At 42.7% G+C, this 12701-nt stretch overlaps 1 protein-coding gene across 1 annotated transcript; it reads right to left on the bottom strand.

Annotated features, from left to right (window-relative positions):
* Positions 1-1214: 1214 nt before the first annotated feature.
* Positions 1215-12501, bottom strand: LOC147303294 (cell division control protein 42 homolog). The gene is made up of 6 exons (XM_086279820.1): positions 12389-12501; positions 12202-12306; positions 6484-6556; positions 5852-5961; positions 5500-5676; positions 1215-1831 (listed from the first exon to the last, which is right to left on the bottom strand). The coding sequence occupies exons 2-6, from the start codon at positions 12304-12306 to the stop codon at positions 1742-1744; spliced, it is 555 nt and encodes a 184-aa protein (XP_086135946.1). The 5' UTR covers positions 12389-12501; the 3' UTR covers positions 1215-1741.
* Positions 12502-12701: the final 200 nt, after the last annotated feature.

The raw sequence follows: 12701 nt of genomic DNA, 5'->3' as shown, positions 1-12701 counted from the left end.
ATAAAGTCATTAATATCATGTACATTATTCTGCATGATAAGTACTTTTGCTCCAGATACTTTAAATGGATTTAAATGAGCATTAATGCATCTTTTACCTCCTTGCAAACTACCTGGTGTGGAATGACCTTTAATTTATTATCATCTGCACAACAAGGACACATTTCTGCATATAAGCCTGAAAACCAACATTTTATACACTGATTTTCTACTTTTTCTATTTCCTCACCTCTGGGAAGTCTCACTTGAAAGTTTTTCGGTGGATAAAAATCTGCATGTTTATGTGGATGGGATTGTGTTCAGGTTATTTTTATCCAGAGGTGTAACTGCATATAACAGTGTATTAAATGAGATCTGATAAATGGCCTTTAAGCTCATTTGAGTGGTTTATGTCTCGAACATGATGAGGGTAGAGCTCCACATAAGACAACTGTAAACATGTTGCTCCTGCAGTTTGTATCAGTGATCACTGTGGTTAGAAACTGTTGCGAAAGGATGATGACTCAAGTTTTTAGATGAGCTGAGAGGACTCAAACACAAAGACCTCAAAGGCTCAGACAAAAGACAAAGACGCACGGAGAAAAGGCTGATGGGAGAAGGCATTGAAGAAGAGGATGGGAGTAGGAGAGAGAGATCGGGCTGTGCTGTGAATGAAGGGCTAATTCATTTTTTCTTTTCCGTCTGGTTCACGCCTGGCTGCTGCTGTTAGTCAGACAAAGGAGTGAGCGGGTCTCAGCCTCCATGCCATGTTGGTCTGAAGGATCCATTTTAGTCTGCCAATCAAAATGAACCCAGGTCATTTACATACCAGATCCACCAGGGCCCACTGAAAACCTGTGGAGCAGCTCCCCCTAGAGTTCTGTGAGTGGACACTGCATCTGCTCTGCAGACGTAAACCACGTGTCCACTCTCATGTAGGGAGCATTTGATCTGCAGATTGAATTAAACACATTTCAAATGTTTACTTATAATCAGTAAATGAATTCAGACATTATTAGAGAGGAACTTTAAAAAAATAACCTTGCCTGACTCTTATTTAGGGAGGAAAAAGTTCCAGAACCCTGATTTAACAGAGACACAGCAGGGATGTGTGCTCTCTCATGTATCGAGTACTAAATGTGTCAAATGTATTAAGCACTTTTAAATGTTTAGCTCTAACCAGGAAATGAATTCAGATAATTTAAGAGAAGCTTTACAATGTACAGTTTAAAGGATTCAAGGATTCTTTATTGTCATTCACCACAAAGAAAACACGACAGTGCAGTTACTCAGTTCTCTGACTAACAATCAAAAATAGTAAACAGCCAACTAAAAATATAATCATTTATATATGAAATAAACAAGTAAATAAATATATTACCTATTAAATCATTTCAGAGATGTGGAGGTTTAGCACAGTTTAACATTGTCACAGTATCCAGAAAAGCAGCAATTCTTCGGCCTCACCAGGATGCTGTGCAGCCTCCATCCCAAATGGAGGAGGGAAAACGGTCCATAGCAGGCAAAAGATTACTGCTGTAAAACTGTTTAATTCTCTTCCTAACTTAACCCCCCACACATCTATTTTAAAATGTAAAACATTTTAAATTTAAAATTAATTAATAAATTATGATGTCGATTCACAGACTCCAGCCTATGCCATTATGGCTGATCACTCATATGGGCTAATGATTCTGGGTCCACCTCCCCTTCTTCCTCCTAAACCCTCTTTTCCTCTTCTACTTCTCCTTCTCCTTTTCCGTTTATAGCAGAACACAGAAGTAAGTGGATTTTTTATCTGTAGGATTTCGAGTTGCCAGGATGGCCTCTTCAAACACCTCCCTCACTCCTTCCTGAAAACGAGACAGAAAGAGACACTCAAATTTAACAAGAGGAAAAAAAGATTTCTACTTCAGAGAGAGGTGGAGGAGTTATCAGATCAAAATAAAGATCTATTTCCTAGCAGAGTATCAAGATAAACAGGAAATATTGTGAATATAAACTGTTTATTTTGATACTCTACAAGGAAAAATCTCAGATGTGAGAAATCATGATGGTCTCTGCAGTCCTGCTGACGTGCCTCTGAAACATTGCATGGACGTTGAGTACAGCGCCTCTGTGCTGGCACACTGGGGAGGTGGCTCCCCTGTTTGCCACAGACTGTTCCTTCCTTGAAAGGCACTGATCAAACCTCAGATTCAGGAAGAGAAAGGCAGTTTTTATCCTGGTCCTTGAACACACTGCATCAAGTATTTATCCTCTGAACATATTCAAAGGTGCGTGGCAGTTTTATATTGTAAGGTAGAGACCTGACAATAATACAAAGAAAACAGAGAAATACAAAGAAAACCCCAACAGTCATATGAGCCCCTATGAGCAAGCACTTTGATGACAGAAGGAAAAACTCCCTTTTAACAGGAAGAAACCTTCAGCAGAACCAGGGTCAGGGAGGGGCGGGGCCATCTGCCGTGGCCAATTGGGGTGAGAGAAGGAAGACAGGACAAAAGACATGCTGTGAAAGAGAACCAGAGATTAATAATAACTAATGATTCAATCCAGAGAGGCATAGTGAGTGAAGAAGAAACACTAAATGCATCATGGGAATCCCCCAGCACCCTCGACCTATTGTAGTGTAACTAAGGGGGGATTCAAGGTCACCTGTTCCAGCACTAACTATATGCTTTAATAAAAGGAAAGTTTGAAGCCTAATCTTGAAAGTAGAGATAGTGTCTGTCTCCTGAATCCAAACTGGAAGCTGGTTCCACAGAAGAGGGGCCTGAAAACTGAAGGCTCTCCCTCCCGTTCTACTTTTAAATACTCTAGGAACAACAAGTAGGCCTGCAGAGCGAGAGCCAAGTGCTCTAATAGGGTGATATGGTACTACAAGGTCATTAAGATAAGGTGGGGCCTGATTATTTAAGACCTTGTATGTGAGGAGCAGGATTTTGAATTCAATTCTGGATTTAACAGGAAGCCATTGAAGGGAAGCCAAAACAGGAGAAATATGCTCTCTTTCTAGTCCCTGCAGCAAGAGTACTGAAGCCGTCTCAGGGAGTTTTCAGGACATCCTGATAGTAACAAATTACTGTAGTCTAGCCTAGAAGTAATACATGCATGAACTAGTTTTTAGTGTCACTCTGAGAAAGGTTCTGTTCATAATTGTTATTAATTTTTAGGCACAGAGGGTTTCCTCTTTCCCTGCTGAGGATGCTTTGGTTATTTTGGCTTCACTGCGTGATGAACTGCAGCTCGCAACTAAGGCCACTGTTCTCAGTTAGAAATGGGAGAGGAGCTGCTGCCTAAGAACAGGTGTGAGGTGAGAGTGGAGCAGGAGGTTGGCAGACTGATTTGTAGGGCAGTGGCTGCAGATACAAGCAGTGGAAATGAGCTTCCCCTGTGGGGTCTGGGCTCACCCACAGAGAGGGGATGCCGAAGCCTTCTGGGTGAGGTGCTGCGGGTATTAGAGTCATAGATGCCAGTATTTTACTCAAATATGTTGAGCCATACTTAAAAATTTTGTTATGATCTTTAATTTTTGTGATTTGTAATTTTTTTTATCTTAATTATTTAGTTTATGTTGCAATTTTAAACAGTATCATCGGTAAATTCACCATGCTTTGCTGATCTATTCTGTTTTAAGTTGGTAGATGTCGTAAAACGGGTGCACGTTGAGCCTCCATGTGGTGATCGTTTTTTTGTTTTGTTTTGTTTTTTTGCCTGTCCCATTTGGTTCTTTAGCCATCAGAATTGTTGTCTGAAGACCAACAAGGATCGCCAATGGATTTACTTTGCCAAATGGATCATCACGGCCTTGCCGTATTGGTCCTTTTGATCGACCTTTGTTGTTATTATTTATTTTATTTTATTTTCAGTTGTTACAGACGGGACAGACATGAGTGAGGGATAGGAAAGGGAGAAAGAAAGAGGAAGGAAAAGAAAAACAGAAGGGGAGAGGGACAGTGAGAAAGGGGGGGAGAAAAAAAAATTAAAATCTCCTGGATCACCTGTTGAGAGAGAGAATAGAAAACAAGCAACAAAAAAAAAACAAAAAAAAAACCAGAGCAACATACTAAACACAACACCATCACTTTAATCTAGCTAAGTGTAAACAGCAGTAAATACTAAATATTGAATGTTGTTGTGTAGCAAGCAGGACCGACAGCGCACAATGTGCTTGGAAGTAGCAGCCAATAGAGGTGTAGTTTATGTCTATGAACAGTGAACACCCGTGTGCACACCTGTGTGGATCAGCGCGCTTGTATTCAAAAGGTTTCTCCATGTAATGGTCTGCTAGAGGATGTAGCGAGCCATAGCCCCGTCCCCCAGGGCATGAAGCAGGCATAGAGGAGATCCATGCCCCAGACATCCAGAGGCCCCAGAGTGCGAGAGCCCAAGGAGGACCACCGGAGGGGCATCCGTGTCACCCTCCTGGGAAGAGCTGAGGAGAGCCCAGATGAGGGGTCACCCAGTAGCCACGGAGCAGAAGCCAGAGGGGGCTGCAGTGGCGTGCCCGCCGGCTCTGCCGGCAGCCAGCTGTGCCAGAGTGAACCGAGCCGCAGGCCCAGAGGCCACTCCCCAAACAAACTCTATACCCCAGGTCCAGGTACCCTCGCCCCTAGAGGTGGAAACGGCACCTAGACCAGTTACCCTTTCCCCCGGGGTGGAGGCAAGCAGACCGCTCCAGGCTCCGCAGCAGCAGGGAGGCCCCGCATCCTAGATCCCAATTGGACGGCCAACACCTCCTCCCAGCCCCCCCGCCCCAATGGCCAGCAGAGAACAGGAGTGTGTGAAGACCCCACACCTCCCTCCTCTCGCTCATGTGTAGTGTTGCTGCGTGTTGTTCGAAGGTGCATTTAAAACACGGGAGAGCATGGTGCTGCCAGAGAGCAGCAGGTGTTAGCACGGCCCCTCCTGAGAACCCTCCATGTCTACATGGATTTAAAACTGAGAGGTGGGCACCGGCGCCAGAGGTGGGGTTGAATACACAGACCGTCCACTAGACGCTGTTAATGTGCCCACCTTCAAGGCCCTATATGTATGTGTTATGAGAGTGTGAGTAATGTGGATGTCTAAGTTGTGGAATAAAATTGAGGCACAAGTGGCCAAAAGGGGGGGGGGGGGCACTAACCAGGTTATGACCACAACCCCTGGGTTAAGTCCTCCAGGGATAACGTCCCTAGGGATTCTCCAGACCCCGTAAGCCCGTCCCTACCTCCACATCAACCACAATGGCGAAGGCGGGACCAGACCACGACCCCCCGTGGTGGTGATTGTTTTAGATATATCAGGAGTATGTAACCAGGACCCCGACCTGAGATGTTTTGTAGTTATTTTTTACTTCCACTAGGTTTTGACAAATGGCTTTTGATGCCTTTTTATTAAGTGTAAAGACTTCCTGTGACTCTGTGAGTAATGATGATGTTCATATTTCTTTTATTCTTATTGCCCAAAACGTATAGATACCAAGGCTTCTTTCTCAACAGAGAATCCCACCAGCAGACTTATTTTTCTCTCTCTGTACCTGAGTCCGAGCCGAACACTCCATGTATTTAACGGCCTTCAGCTCATGAGCCAGTTCCTCGCCACTCGTAAAGGTCAGGGCTTGTTCCAGGGTGTTCTCGTTATCTCTCAGATCCACCTGAGTCCCAACCAGCAGGAATGGCGTCTTTGGAGAGAAGCGTAAAATCTCTGGCACCCACTGTAAAAAGACAAGCTAAAGGTTTGATGCAGTTTCACTGCAACCCTAACGATCTCTGCTCTGTGTGTGTTTATCCTTAGAGTTTGGCTCATTATATTTCTAGTTATGGAAGTAATTAAAGTGAAGGACATGAGCATCAAATTAGAAATAAAACACACAAACCATCTAAACGAACCTTGTCTGTGACGTTCTCAAAGGTTGAGGGCGATACGACAGAGAAACAGACAAGGAAGACGTCGGTGTCAGTGTACGTGTTAAGTCGGATGTTTTCGTAGTTCTCCTGACCTGCAGAGGCAGACACACACGAAAAAGATCCGCAACAAACAGAGCAACCAAAGCAAGGCAAATATAAGCAGTTATCCCCGAGGCTGAAAAATGTGAATGCAGTTCCTTTAATATCCACTTGGGGCTAAAACTTTACAGCAGAAATAATTACATTCTCAACCTGATACAAAACACAGTTTTGTCATCTCTGGACTGATTTATTCCCTCATAGAAACTGTATGGTGGGTAATGTTTTTCTAAATCACCCATCAAGATACTGGTGAGGCTTAAAGTCAGTGGCATGGCTGCTTTGATTGACAGCTGTTGCCAGATAACTGTTCGTGTTTCATAAGTGCCGCAACCCAAAAATAAAGATTTCATAAGGAACTTCATAAGGACAGTGTAGTAAGATTTCAAATTGCTATAGGATCCTATCCATCACCAGCAGCTCCGAACATTACAGGAAATACTGCTACTACTATAAATATGCTACAGCTGTTGCTATTAGTATCTGTTTTGTTTCAGTTTATGTGTATTTTTTACCTGAAGTGTCACACAGTTGCAGATTGTACTCCTCGTCATTGATCTTCACTGTCTTCACACAGGTAGCAAACGACTGGGGGGACAGAAGGCAAGGAGTGAGGAAACAAAGAAAAAGACAGTAAACCTGTGAAAAACCTTGATTGCAGATGTACTCCAAACAAAACTGGAAGTAGACTTCTGGACTAGTTAAACCTCTGAACGAGTGTCGTCTCAGTTAGTCTGTGGAGCTGAACCAAAGCCACGTAGTTCCAGTGTTAAACAAAGATTACACTGCTGAAACAAAACATGTTTGTGGATGCTGACAGAATAAACTGGTGAAATCTGACCAAGTTTTGTTTAAGTGCCATAAATACACGAAAAGTTTCCCACTCTTATTAAACCTTAAAGGTGCTCATACGTTCCACACACTCACATAAATGCGTCAACGAGTTGGAGGTTCATCATCTTGACAAAGGACACCCATGAACTAGAGCAGCCAGAGATTGAATCCCTGACCTTTCGTTTTCACAGAACTGTAAGTAGATCTTGAGCAGTGTTGGATCAGATACTCAGTGGTCTGCAACCTGCCAGGTCTTTAGCACAAAGTCACTATAACACCTGAGCATATTGTGTGAGGACATAGCTGTCGAGAGGGAGCAGCAGGGTTCTCCCTCTGTATAACAAGCTTGGCAGCACTCCGGCTCATACTGATCCCCAGCAGATCCTCTAAATTCAAAGCTATAGCTGTTACGTTATACCTGCTCTTCTGTTCAAGTCTTAAGTCTTAAATCAGTCTCAAAGGGGATGGTTAGTGAGGGGTGAGTGTGCATGTATATATTTATATTATACAGGACCTCGTATGGGTATTCTGCAATTGATACATCAATACGTTTATATATCAACTGTTATGCAGACCATATGTAGTGAAAACTGTAAATGTTAATACACAGAACTTTAGACATATCCGCACATCATTAACAGACAGCAGCGATTACATTCCTGCGCTCTATGATACCGGCTCATATTGAATACTGTATTACAAGTTGGTCCTATACAAGCTTTGCTGCTATCGGGCCAATCGAAGTGTGCTACAAAGATCATTGAAAATATTAGATAAGGAACCTTTTTCATATCACCATTGTCAAATTTTAGATAAATACAAGTTTCAAAATTTTACTAATTTCAAATTATTTAAATCTGCCTGTCTAATATACAAAGTTCTTGTCATTGTTTGTTCTAGTATAATGTGATCACTGTTTTTGTCCTTGTCACATGACCTGTAAATATTGTCTCTGTATGTTATTACTAACTTGTGTTTAACACCAACCTGCCAGAGAGTCTGCAGATGGAAATTAGCCCGAGGCTATTTGTTAAAATATTCATTAATATGTATTGTCCCTCTTTCTAAATAAATAAATAAATGAATGTATTATCACGGCAGGGCTGCTGTACAACAAATGCGGAGTAGTAGTACTTCCAAATAAGCCGTTGAATGGTGTGACGGGGTGCCCAATCCCACTCCTCGAGAGCTATTGTCCTGCACCTTTTAGATCCATCCCTACTCCAACACAGATGAAACAAACGGTTGGATTACCTCTTCAGCATGCCATCAAGTTTGGCAAAGGCCTGATAACAAGCCATTCATCTGATTCAGGTGTGTCTAAAAGCTGCAGGACGGTAGCTCTCGAGGACTGGAGTTGGACAGCCCTGCTCTAGGAGAAAGATTTGACACATTCACAGAGCTTCATCACATCATCACTACACTTTATACTGCAAGAGGCCCTGCAACACTACAGAGAAAACTGAACCCACTACCAACCCCCCCCCCAAAAAAAAAAGAAAACAAAACAAAATCTGATGACCTATGAGCAAGAGCTTTGGAGACACTGGGAAGGAAATACTCTGTTTAAATAGGTAGAAACCTCAGGCGGAACCAGGCTCAGTGGGATGCAGAGATTAATAATAACTATCGATTACCCTCTTAAGCACCTATGTCCCCAGATACGGGGCAAAGGGGAGGAGATCACATTTACGGTTATGCATGGGTGCTTAAGAGGTTAAATGCAGAGTGGTGCAAAAACACATAGTGGGTGAAAAGCTGACTAAAGGACAACTCGGTGCATGATGAGATCTATCACAGATCTACTGAAGGAGGTTTCAAGGTCACTGGCTCCAGCCCAAACTATACCATTTGCAAAAAAGAAAAGGAAACCTTCTGCCTGTGCTCAAAACTTCTGTCTGCGTAGGGCAACCCATCAGAAGGCGATGGCATAAAAATATGATAGCAATAGACATAAAGTCAAATCATATATTGGTCACATGCCAACACCGTGGTCACGCACAGACTAAATGTTGTGACTGCTGCTTCCTTTAGATTGACATCCTTGGCTGAAAGGCTCTCTTTAGTGGTTTTGGTGGGAACTGAACTGAACATCGAGTGAGTTAGATTTTTTAGTGAGAGGTAAAAACGCACCACTGTCAACTAAAGAGATGTTTTGTGTTACCAAAACAAAAGCTTTGCAGTGAAATGAATTCCAGTGACCAATCCTTTGATCGTGATCATCTTGTTTTCAAGATAACGGCCAGCAGATCAAACGGGTTTGTCTGCAGCGACGATTTTCACTTATTATGGTTGCTAACACTAACAAAACAAGCACAGAAACCAGAGTACAGCACTGTGATTCTGGCTTTGACTTCCAAATGGTAGCACTTCTAGTTTTAGGGCATTTCAATATGTTGTCCACATTTTTGGTTATCTTGCAGGCGCATCGAAAAGAACTGGAGGAAAACAGACGTATACCCTAGAGCATGTTTTTAAATGTATTTATATGTACTCATTCTCAACTGTATGCTATGTTTTAGTTATGGCGTGAAACAAGAGTCAGAAATACTCTGGAAAAACAATGTTACAGGTGACCTGTTTTCTTACTGCGGTGGTTATTTGTTAGATGAGTGACAGGAAACACCACCACAAGAGCCAGCACTGGCATGAAACAGCTCAACACAAAGCAAAGATTAAAGAAAGTATGCAGGGCACAGCTGGGAGATTAGAGAGGACACTCTGGTTATTCAACTTAAGGCCTGATGACTTAAAGGTTTAAGATACAACTACAGCACTGACAACGAGTTGTTAGATAGTTAATAACAACAGGAAAATATAGGCAGGAACAAGAAGGTTAATATTTATACAATCAATGAGACAATAAGCAATTAAGAGTGGCAGTGATGTAGTCACAGCCCATCACAATTCACAGGTTATTGCCCAGGAAACGAATGTGACCTTGACACTGAGCACAATTTAGGTGAAGAGCCGTAAGGTGAACACCATGTTTGTTTTTGTCCAGGTACGGCTGTGTGGCAGGAAGAAAGAACTCAAAATCATTCTTAAGCCCCTTTTCCATTAGTACCTACTTGTGTTTTCAGGGGTTTTCCTGTAGGTCATAGTACCTGGTACCAGCTACTTTTTAAATACCTACTCCATGGGGTTTTGAGCGATCCAAGGCGACCTGAAAATGTGACGTCAGAAGACTTCATGTCACCAAAAAACAACATTGTGGTTCTCGAGTCTGAAAAAAAGCCACAGACTGTGCGGCAGGTAGATCGTTGCCTCGACGTCCGCCTTTGTTGTGGCGTTCGTGTCACATACTAATCACATCGTGAGACTGTCGGCCGCGCTGCTTTAATAACCCCACGTGCATTAGGTGGTATCCCACTGTAATGGAAAACGAGTTGTGCCGCTTCGAGCCGATCCAAATAGGTACTAATGGAAAAAGAGCTTTAATGCTGCTGTTTTAACAGAATACAAAAGGCCAACACAGAAGCAGGGCAGGAAAGGGGAAACTGAAAACTCTGAAACACAGAGCAGGGAGACACAGGACCATGAATGAGGACGTGACAAAGGACAGGGGGAGACAAAAAATACTTACAAGATAACGAGGGGAGAGGAAACCAGTAGGAACACAGCTGAGGGAAACTAACATCATGATTTGGGAGGAAGTCGTCATGGTCCTGCATCTTTGACCCAGTGTCTTGAGTTTTTGTGTGCTCATGATGTGATCTGTGTTCAAGCTCTGCTTCGTGCTTGTGAGTATTATATTATTTCCTAGTGCTTTTCAGTTTTGTTTTCTATGGTCTTCAGATGACAGCAGTTTCCTTTCTCTTCCAGTCTGTCCTAGTTTCTTCTCTGTGTTTTGTGCCTCATGTATGATGTCAGTCTTCTCTCCGTGTTGGTTTCCCTTCTGTCTTTGCGTTCTTCTGTTTCCGTGTTCGATAACATCTCGTTTTATTTTGATAGTCTTTCGTCTCATGTGCGTTATGTTCAGTTTTGCCCGAGTCGTCTCCACTCTGCCCTCATCTCCTCTTGTGTATTTAACCCCTCATTTTGTTTCTGTTCTTTGTTTTGCCCTCCATTGTCACGGATTTTCTAAGAAGCATTTTTTGCTTTAAAATATAAAAAATAAAAATCTTTTTGGCCCTTTCAGTAAATAGCGACAAAGAGAAAGGAAATAAATGCACCGAAGAGCTGTGGGTCAGACTCCAACCCAGGCTGGCCACTTCCTGCCACTCAGCACATGGTCACCTGCTCATCCCAGTGATCTAAACCGGCACCCCTGACCTGCCTTTTTGATGCATTTTTGTAAGCGCTTATAAATAATAAAACAGGTTTTTGAGTTTTATATCTTCAGTGTCCTTCACTTTTGGTCCCATTGCCGTCCACCACACAGTGAACCTTGATGGAAGTTAAACTAAACACAGACTGACCTATTCGCCCATTCGTTCATTTTCATTGCTGACACTGGATTGCCCAATCAAATCTCCTAATGCGAGCGGTGTTGTGCCAAAAAGTGATTGTCTGCCAAAAACTGATTTCTGGTATTTGCCAAAAAAAGATTGCTCGTATTTAAACTGCTATAAATAACTTGTTGGTCTATAATATGTGAAACATATGTCAAACATATCCCACATGAATGATACCAAGTCATCTTGAGCCACAAACAACATTCCTGTAACAAGGTAGAAGCCACGATCAGTTTTTGGCAGTGATTGTTATATATCATTTATTTATGCAGTTAAAAAAAATCCTGTTGACATTAAAAATGTCTTTTGTAAGAGTAATCTGGCCAAGACGACAGCAGAAAGTGCAACAAATATTAGTTCTGTAAACATATTTTAAGTGGACAAAAAGGACTTTGAGTGTTGAAGAAGTGGTGAAAAGCTGAGAGACAATGTTAGCTGTCAGGGTGCTGATGAACATTATTACCAGTAACAACTAGAAAACAGACCTCACAGTCACAGGAGGCTGCTGCTGGCACCAGCTGTGGAGAAGTGAGGAAGAGACAGAGGAAGATGAATTCATGTGTTAAGAAAATAGATGGAGGGACAATTAGGAAGGGAGAGATTTCAGGTAAAACCAATGGCTACTCTGACCATGAGCCATCGCTAATAGCGAAAGTGTAACTTTAAGTTATTGTCAACTGTATTATATCCGTCAATCAACAGAAATGATCCCCAGTCCAGCCCTTTGTCAGCATTACAATGACTGCACAGAGCCTTGCTTTCACTCTTCTACCTGCAGAGATTAGATAGTTACAACCATTTACCACTTCCTGTGTGACAGCATGGAGCCAAACACCGAGTATTCCAGAGAACACTCTTAAGTTAATAACAAGCTGGCTTTTGAGCCGTTTCACAGCTGGTGAATGGAAGCCACTTGACTCTGTGCTGTTTTCGGATACTCACCGTGGGGAAATCTCCAATGGGAAGCTTGTCAGTTGTGTAGGAATTGAGCAGGCAGGTCTTTCCTGCTTCATAGTCACCCACCACCACACATTTAATGTCTTTCATCTGAGGAGAAGGAAGACACAGAATTTAAAGAAATAAAAAGGACAATATGAGGAAATAACACCTCTTTTCCACTAGCACTTACTCGGCTCGGCGCGACTCGCCTCGACTCGACAGTGATGGATCAAACAATACCGAAGCATCGGTGCATGTGTCAAACACACACCTCGCACCGGTGCGTGTATGGCTTTAAGAAAAACCACGTGACTGAAGCTAGGAGGACGATAGGAGCGCGTTAACAGTGCCGTTTGTGTGTTTACGGGTTTCACTCGTCATGAATGAATTCCAGCGATATCTGTAGGATGTCACCTTGGCCGCAAAATGCGACATTCGTCTTCTTTCTTATTAATAATAAACCGTAAAGCCTGTCTTCTCCCCTCACACACAGATACACATGA

This window comes from Aulonocara sp. 'chitande type north' Nkhata Bay, linkage group LG22 (genome assembly GCF_057382095.1).
Source record: "Aulonocara sp. 'chitande type north' Nkhata Bay isolate Kocher_YH1m ecotype deep benthic linkage group LG22, A_spYH_male_GT1.1, whole genome shotgun sequence".
NCBI lineage: Eukaryota > Metazoa > Chordata > Actinopteri > Cichliformes > Cichlidae > Aulonocara > Aulonocara sp. 'chitande type north' Nkhata Bay.
Note: the sequence above shows the minus strand (reverse complement) of the source record. Positions and strands in the feature narration are given on the sequence as shown.

Coding starts and splice junctions, on each gene's coding strand:
- LOC147303294 (XM_086279820.1), bottom strand. CDS start 12,306: ATGAAAGACATTAAATGTGTGGTGGTGGGTGACTATGAAGCAGGAAAG. Junction 5,962..6,483: donor GCAACTGTGTGACACTTCAG/GTAAAAAATACA, acceptor CTGCCTCTGCAG/GTCAGGAGAACTACGAAAAC. Junction 5,677..5,851: donor TTGAGAACGTCACAGACAAG/GTTCGTTTAGAT, acceptor GTCTTTTTACAG/TGGGTGCCAGAGATTTTACG.